This window comes from Gekko japonicus, unplaced genomic scaffold, assembly GCF_001447785.1.
Source record: "Gekko japonicus isolate JY-2015 unplaced genomic scaffold, Gekko_japonicus_V1.1 scaffold484, whole genome shotgun sequence".
NCBI classification, from domain to species: domain Eukaryota; kingdom Metazoa; phylum Chordata; class Lepidosauria; order Squamata; family Gekkonidae; genus Gekko; species Gekko japonicus.
In genome coordinates this window covers 355,769-364,623 of record NW_015168059.1, presented here as the reverse complement: position 1 = coordinate 364,623, position 8,855 = coordinate 355,769, and the positions used below count along the sequence as shown (strand labels likewise).

The window sequence follows — 8,855 nt, the reverse complement described above, 5'->3', positions numbered from 1 at the left end:
GTGTGATACAGAAGAGTGTTGGACTGGATGGGCCTTCGGCCTGACCCAACATTGGCGTCTCTTATGTTCTTATGTCTGGGGCAAGTGATGCTCTGTCTTCTTGGTGCTGGGGGGGAGGCAACAGTGGGAGGGGCTTCTAGTGTCCCGGCCCCACTGCTGGACCTCCTGGTGGCACCTGGTGTTTTTGGCCACTGTGTGACACAGAGTGTTGGACTGGAGGGGCCACTATCCTGATCCAACATTGGCATCTCTTACGTTCTTATGAGACCTCTGGAGCCTGGCAGAAAGAGGCCCCCGCTGTGGGTTGCCAATGTCCTGGGTGAGGCCTGGAGCTCTACCCAAACTGCGCCTGGTGTCTAGAGACCAGTTTCCCTGGAGGCAGGGCAGGGGCACCCTCGGAGGGTGGACTCTCGGGGGGGGGGGGGGGGCTTTGCAGTCCTCTGCTGAGTTCCAGCCCCCGGTTCTCCAGGAATTTCCCAAGCCTGACTTGGCAGCTCCAGCCTTGCCCAGAGAATTGGGGAGGGGAAGGTGTTAAATGGTGGAGGGAGACACTGTTTGGGGATGTGTGCTTCCTCTGGGCAGGGGGTGAGGAGTATTTATTTAGTACCTGCTTTCCCCTGAACATGTGGGAAAGGTTGGTTTTAAGGAGGAGTTTGAGGGGGGAATTCTAGCTTGCTTCATTTCCCCAAGCCATTGCTTATGACTCTCATTTACCCTAGAGTTTCTCTTTCGGCTGCAGGTGGGTTGGTGTTGGCTGGCACACTTTTAATCCTGGTTTCCCTCCAAGAAAGGTGGAGGCTGCATTCATTTTTTATTTCTGTCCCCTCCCCCACCTTTGTGGAATTGCTGTGTGGCAAGCCAGGTGGAGAAAGTGGCTGTTCCCCCCCCTCTTCCCAAATTTCTTCTCTCTTATCGCACTCTTGATCTGCCTGTGTGTGAACATCGCTGGATTGCTGGCATGTTTAGGGGCAGACTCACAAGCCTGAACAGTCCTGGGCGTCTGTATCTTTGATTGCTGTATGTTGAGTTTGACAGGCACATGTGAAAACTAGACTGAGTGGAACATCATGGGTGTGAGACGAAAGGGAGCTCTCTAGTTTTGATTTACGTATTCATGAGGTTCTTAACAGGCTTTTCATCCAGTTCGGCTCTCAGCAGTTTGTATTTGAAATCAATAACAATGTATAAATCAAATAAGGGTAACAAGTGTGTTGGTTTTAGAGGGAAGAGAGTGTTTATGTATTGGCTTTGGATCATGCTCAAGCCGTGACACTTGTTCACACTTGCAAGTCATCTTTGTGTGTTCATTCCTACGATGGATGTGGTTGTGTGGACCAGCCCTTTGCAGGTCTCGTGTCACTGACCGCTCAGACACATTCTCTGCCTCCTGTCCTGCAGCCCCATTTCCCTCCTTTTCGAGTGGTGGGAAACTTGACAACAGCTTTTGCAGGACAAGTTTCCAGTGAACTTGTGTGGAATGGTTTCTGCTTAAGAAGACATCTGTTCACAAATCAATTAATTCTGAAGATGTGCATTTTATTAGAATAATTTTCCAAGAGGAGTCTCACCCATATGCAGCAAGAGATTCATGGAAAGAATATAGTTGATGTATATGCAAACTTTGTTTTTATATTGTAGTGTGAGTGATTCTTGTGATAGTTCTAAACATTCCTGGTGACTTCTGATATAAGATTGTCACGAAAACAAGCTGTGTATAGGATTTTTCTTTCTTTGAGGTGCTGAGAATTCTTGTTAATACTCTTATTAGCTGATACTAGACTTGTTTGCTTCCTTGCCTGGGGCCTTGGAAAAGAGAGCAAGTTGTACCTAGTGCCAGCAGAGGGACAAATGCTGCTATTTCTTGAGAAGCATTATGATGCTTTTAGGGAATTATTGACTTTATGTGGCAGTATGTATGTAGTATGTTTTTTGCCTGTGATGGGCCAGGAAATAGACTAGTTTGGTTTAATGGCTATTGTCAGACTAGAACAAGGGAAACTGAGGTTCAAATTCACACTCTGCCTTGAAGCTTCCTGTGGGATTTGGGGCCAGTAATCTTTAGGGTTCATTTACTTGAGGATGAAGTGTGGGGAGCCATGGGCCTTGCATGCTTTTGGAGAAGGACCGGATAAAAATCTACTAATCCAAGGTCCCTCTGGTTGCATCCCTTGGGCGTGTGAACTGACGTATCCTAGCTGTTTTGCACAGACTCTTCTCAGCAAACTGAAGAACTTACTGGCAACAGTGGTTTAAAGTTAATGCCTATATCCCTGGTCCCCTTCAGTGGATTTTTTGTTTTGCTGTGTTGTTTAATTTGCTATTTTTGATAAGCCAGGGTTTAAATGGCCTCAAAACTGTGATTTCTTTACTTGTAAAACTGCATTTGAACAGGACAGCCATATGTGAGGGTCTAAATTCAGCAAGGGGGCCATGCTACTACCAAACATTTTATGAGTGGATGGAACATACGGCTTGCTTGCTGTACTGCAGAGCATGGTGACACACTAGTCTTGACTGGAATGTGGAGGCCTTGTGGTTGGAATTCTTCCCTGGGTTCCTGATCCATTGGATCAAGAAATTCAGGTGTTGGTCTTTGGACTTCCTTGATGTGTGCCTCTTGCCTCCCAAACTGTGGCATTCAATCCATGTTCTTTAGAAGTGCTGGGGTTCCTTGGAATTTAGTCTGAAGGCCCAAGTAAACAGGAATGGTGGAAATGCCTCCCTAAAGGTAGGCTTATTCAGGGCACAGCCACAGGGGAGTAGTGGCTATTCTTTGGGGGTGGGTACCGGCAGTTCACATGGGGTGCTGACCAAGTTACTTGAGGCTCACCATTATCCAGCATGAATTAAGTGTGAATCCTAGTTAAACATATTTTTTTTGGCAATTATGAAGCCAGGTACAGGAAGGAATTTTAAGAAGAACTGAAATATCGGGAGTATTTATCATGCCTGAACTTATTTTATTACTTTAGTAACATAAAATACATCACTTGTAACTTTAACATATAAAATTTTAGTATTTGGATATTTATAAACTTTTAAAAGTATAAACATCTTAGTTTTCTACAAGTAAAATCGAAAGTATTGTCAATACCTGAGAAAGATAATACTGTGGCACCCCATATTAAGTGCATGTATCTTAATTTTTGGCCACTTGTCAAGCAGTAAGAAAAAATCCTAAATTTCATAGTAAATTAAAGACAGTGCTGTTTTGATAAGAGTTTTGTACAATCCCAGTAGGACTAGCAGAATATTTGGATACAGGGTAAACTTTTAGACGCTGAACTGCAGGCTGTGGAAGGTCAGTAGTTCAGCAGTTCGAGACCCTCTGTGCTCCCATCTCTAGTTCCAGCTCCTGCCAACCTAGCAGTTCGAAAGCAAGAAATTGTAAGTAGATAAATAGGTACCACTTCGGTGGGAAGGTAACAGCGTTCCGTGCGCCTTGGTGTTTAGTCATGCTGGCCACATGACCACGGAAACGTCTTCGGACAGCACTGGCTCTTCGGCTTTGAAACGGAGATGAGCACTGCAACCCTAGAGTCGGACTCGAATGGCTTTCGAGGAAGGGAACCTTTACCTTTACCGAAACTTTTAAAAATAAAACAAAGTTTGAGTCTAGAGGCACCTTTAAGGCCAACAAAATTTTATTCAAGGTCCCACCTGAATCTGTTTTAAAAGTAAAACACTGAACATTTCAATAGTGTATTATCATCACGCACATTACAGCACATTGATTGTGAACACTTTGAACAATAAAGATATTGTTGAAGGATTTCATGGCCGGAGTTCATTAGTTGCTGTAGATTAGTTGCTGTAGATTGGGCCTCGCTCCATTCTGCACATCATCCTCTCCCTCCCCATAGCCAGTTGGAATACAGAGGTCATTTGCATATGTGGCCTGATTGGCCCTCGTCTCCAACAATCTAAACATTTGCTGTTGCTGTTGGGCATCATTGAATGTGTCTTGAGGGAAAATACATCTCCCAGTAGTCCCCTAAATGTTCACTGGGGTTGCCAGTCTCCCTGTGGGACTTGGAGATCTCCCAGAAATCACCATGTCCCCCAGCCACAGCACATCATTTCCCTTACAGAAAACTTCCCAGCTATTACAACTGATTACCAGGTGACCAAGATCAGTTCTCCTGGAGACAATGGCTGCTTTGGGCAGTGGACTCTATGGCATTATATCTTGCTGAGGTCCCTCTTCACCCCAGACCCAGGCTCTACCCCTCAAATCTACAGGTATTTCCAAAACCCAGAAGTGGCTACGGAACCACTTTCCAGACCCTTGGAACACAGAAAACATGACATAGGAGGAGGTGCTTTTCTACCTTAGCCACCACTGCATAGCCCCAAATCAACGTAAGTCAGCATTGGAGGGAACCATACCTGTTATATGACACTCCTCCCATACTACCCACTTGGGGCAGCAAAATGACTTGAGGCAGCCTTGCCTTATAGCTAAACAGAAGGAAATAAACACGGCTCGCCTCCCTCTATTTCCCCCGACCCTCCGCAGCTGGGACACTTACCCGGAACCTCTTTCTAGAGCTCGTTGTATTTCTTCCCACAACGGGCCTTATTCCTAGTAGATGTATAGACTAGTTCATGCTATTAGGCTTGACATTGGGAGCCGAAGCAGGTCCTCCAAATCTTACGCTAGTATTGGAACTACTGTTTTAGGTCTGCTTCCACCTGGAGGTTTTGCTCCAGTTTATGTGATATTCTCCTGTAATCATCCTGCTTTCCAGGGATCTTTGCCAAACCTGGCTTAGTCTGATCTTTCGGTAGCACTGCAGTTAAAAAGCATGTTTTATGCCATGTGGATGGGGAAATGTGCATTTGTGCAGCTCCTGCCCACATTGTCACCGTTTCCCCCCTCAAACCCCTTTCCCTGTGGTTGCCATTTCCCCTTTCACTGCAACAGTATAACAACCTATTTACTGTGATCTATTTACTACTAAATTCTTATCCCTTTCATTGAGGAGATGTAAGGGGAAGGGCTTGTCTCGAAACACTGTTTAAAAATGAAAGCTGGGATTTCAGAAATGATAATAGGTTGTGATAATAGATTGTTGTAATGCTATATGTCAATTGCTGATTTTTTTTTAAAAAATGCAAATACGCCCTCTTGGTAGCACAGGGGAATGGGGGCCAGGAATGTGTGGGGCAAACTGTCATGTGGATGCTCCATTGGTAATGAAGGCCACATGGAGAATCATCACCATGTTGGAAGCAGCCCTGGTGGGGCAAATGAACTTAGGATGGCAGCCTAGGTCCCTCCGATTGCATGAAGCCTGCAAAATTTTGTGCACATCTATTGGGGGAAGTTAAATCCCACTGAACACAGCGGGCCTGACATGATTAGAGTTGGGCTGTTTGAAAGTGGATATTCTATGCATGATGTAATCGCAGCCTACTTCAGCTCTGCAAGTCTGTAGAAAAGATACACACATCATTTAATGTATATCTTCTTATGGGTGTTAGGAACTGTTGCTTGGGCCCAGATCTGCAGCCTGTATTTTGAGGGAAGTATGTGACCCTGTCTGTCCCCCTGTGCATATCCGCACTGAGTTTAGTACATCTTATATAGTGGCTAGCCTTGATTTCCAGTCATTATTTTAATAAAACAGTGCATGTGTTAAGAATGAAAAAGGCTTCTGTTACATAATGAAGTGTGATTGTCTAACTATGGCTTTTTTTCCTTAACTATTTTTAGGCTCTTGTGAAGACCTGGATACTTGAATTACGCAGAAACACACAAACTGAATTGTAGAGATTTCTTCCAGCTGGTATAATGAAGTGATCCCAACTCTCCGTGTTGGTTAAATAATGAATTATTTTAAACCTTTGAATCATTCCTGGTTTTTAAAGGATGAATATCTGAGTTCTTGTGCAGAGTACAAAGAACAGTTGATCATTCTTTTGGTGAATACTTCTTGGAAGGCTCACAAAAACAATTAGGGAGGAACTCTATGGCTAACCCTTTGCCACAGGGAATTATTGGTCAACCATGGTAAAACTTGCCAACCCACTTTATACAGAGTGGATTCTTGAAGCGATACAGAAAGTTAAAAGGCAAAAGCAGAGGCCATCTGAAGAAAGAATTTGTCATGCGGTGTGTGCGTCCCACGGTTTAGATAAAAAAACGGTTTCAGAACAGCTGGAGTTAAGTGTCCAAGATGGTTCTGTTCTCAAAGTTACCAACAAAGGCCTCGCTTCCTACAAAGATCCAGATAATCCTGGGCGTTTTTCATCCATTAAACCTGGTGAGCTACCTAAACCGACCAAAGGGTCTAGAGGAGCTTGTAATGAACTTCGGAATGTGGATTGGAATAAACTCCTGCGGAGAGGAATCGAAGGACTTAAGGAACCAAATGGCTCTTCCCTCAGAAACATAGAAAAATATCTGAGAAGTCAAAGTGACCTAGCAAGTATTTTCAATAACCCCGTGTTTCAGCGGCGATTACGATTGGGGGCCAAACGAGCTGTAAATAATGGGAGATTATTGAAAGATGGGCCTCAGTATAGGGTGAACTATGGTGGTCTGGAAGGCAAAGGAGCATCCAAGTACAGTACTTTTCCAGCATCTCTCCCACCTGTTAGTCTTTTGCCTCATGAAAAAGACCAGGTAAGTATAAAATGTTACGTCTTTGTAAAATTTGGTTTTCCAGAACTTGGATAATCTGGCTGAGCTGCATTTGAGTTCTGCTTTGTACGAATGGTGCTCATTTGCAATCATCATCAACTAAGCTGTTATTTACTTTCTGTCTTATGAGAGATCTGCACCTTAGGAAGGCTCACAGCTTCCCCATTCCTCCGATGTTGGGGATTAAGGTGGGAACCACCCACCAACCATAAGCCCCAACAGGCAGGGGCTTTGCCCAGTTTACTGAAAGGTGGGGCAGGTGCCACAATTGGGGAACAGTGCTCCTAAGATTCACAGGTCAAAGAGTTGCTTGTGGCTCCTGAGTTACTGAGTACCATTGCTTTGTACTAATGCGCTTGCTTGCCTAATTCAGAGAGACATCGTTTCTGTTGTTTGGGATTTCAAGGACGTAGCACTCCTAATTTTGGAGTGGGCATGGGAATTATTTTGCATATGTGTTCTCAGTGGTGGGTAAGTTTTTCATTGCCATTGAATGTAATGTTTAGAAATCTGTGGCACCATAAATTTATGGTGATTTGCTCTTTCTCGGGTTTTTTAAAAAAATGACTTGCGTGTCTTAGATTGTGTGGAACAGAGTTGGAAGGTAATGTGGCTTTGCGTAGCTGTTTGCTAGCGGTTTGTTCACACTGCAGGATATGGTGGTATGAAAAGCTGGCTGTCTTGTTGGGAAGCTTTTAAAAGGAAGGCAAACATCACTCTAGTTTGGGTTTGTGTCTTAAATGATTCACTTTTCAGTGAATGTTGTGTTACAAAGGCTATGCAGCTTAGCCAACAAATCCTGTTCTCCCTTGAACGTTGAGTTGCCCCTCACGGTAGGCCGAATGGCCCCCATACTTATCTGGTATACAAGCACCGCTCTAGCAAGGTTCAATGTAATACCATCAGCGATCTTGCATGGGAGGTATAACAACATAGTATATAGGGAGACTTTGCCATTGCAGCGCTGGATGCATTGAGACAGTTTCTCATATCTGTTTGCATTGTCAATTTTATGTAGATATACGTTCTGGATATTTAAACCCTATCTGATCATGTCGTCAGTAAAATGCTGGGCTCTATATGTATGGTTCTGTATGGTTTTATATGTATATTTCTCTTTTATAGCAATCCTCTTTTAAGGTATTTTTATGCCAGTAAAGGCTAACTGAACTGAATGTTGTGTCAGAATAAAGTTAACATGGATTTGTAACATGGTCTAAAAATCTTAAAAGAGCTATGCAGGTTTCCCAATATGTTGAGATGTCAGTGATTAATGAAGAGATCCTGGTTGCTGTGACACCTTGAAGGATCTTCTCTCATCACTCGGTTGTAGTTCTTTCCGGTGGAGGACTCTGGATCCTTTTGTGCCCTTGACAGCCACTGGGCTGCCTGCATCCTGCCACTCCACTCAGCAGAGGTTGAAGCTTTTCTCCACTTGAGGGGGTTCCGCTTCTGGGAGGCTTCTGGTTGAGCTGAGAAGAGTCTCTTTGCCTTGTGGTTCAGTGTACGTTTTGTATGGGGGGAGGGCCCTGTGAAGCCTGCCGACACCTTTCTTGGTGCCCAGAGTACCGTAAGTGTTTTGAAAAGTAGGAGGAGCCAGGTGGGGCTTTTGACCATCAGGGCTTCTGATTTGGCTGTGCAGGTTTTAAAAAATTGCTTTGGCAGCAGCTGCCATCGCAACAACACAAAGATCTTCCCTTCATGGAAGTATCTTTAAACAACATGTTTATGTTAAAGGGCATCCTGTAAAACAGAGTTTCTGCTACCATTAGAGCTATGCATGACCTCACTCCCTGACATTTTGTGCTTGGCTCCTCCTCCTGCAGAAGCCATTTTGTGGCTGTGCCCCTGGTTTTAGTAGAACACAGTAGCAGCAAGTAGAAATGCTTAGAGCAAGCCCATGATTGCCTGTACTTGCTAATGGCTGTCTATTAGTTTTCAACATACTAAGTGTTTTGAAGGTGTTGCCATTTTTCACATGGTGAAGCATTCGCTTTTGGCAAACTTTCTTACCCTTTTCTCCAAATTAACGTTGCAAAATAGCAGGTTGTGGAGACTTCTGTATTCAATACCTACTGTCTGTGAATGTGCAGCACGGGAGGCATCTAGGGTACTGTTGGCTCTAAAGGGGTATTGTATGCATGTCTCTTAGCTTGCTCAGCTTCTCTCCTTCCCAAACAGGTTTAAAATATTACTCTTGGCTGCT

The 8,855-nt window shown here is 44.1% G+C and overlaps 1 protein-coding gene across 4 annotated transcripts in view; it reads left to right on the top strand.

Moving 5' to 3' along the window:
- Window positions 1-5,842: 5,842 nt before the first annotated feature.
- Window positions 5,843-8,855, top strand: part of KAT6B (K(lysine) acetyltransferase 6B) — a 167,671-nt gene continuing 164,658 nt past the window's right edge. For all 4 annotated transcript variants that reach the window (XM_015414530.1, XM_015414529.1, XM_015414528.1 and 1 more), the window contains exon 1: window positions 5,843-6,631. In XM_015414530.1, coding sequence (XP_015270016.1) covers window positions 6,014-6,631 — 618 coding nt within the window. In that variant the 5' untranslated portion in view covers window positions 5,843-6,013. The remainder of the gene's footprint in view (window positions 6,632-8,855) is intronic.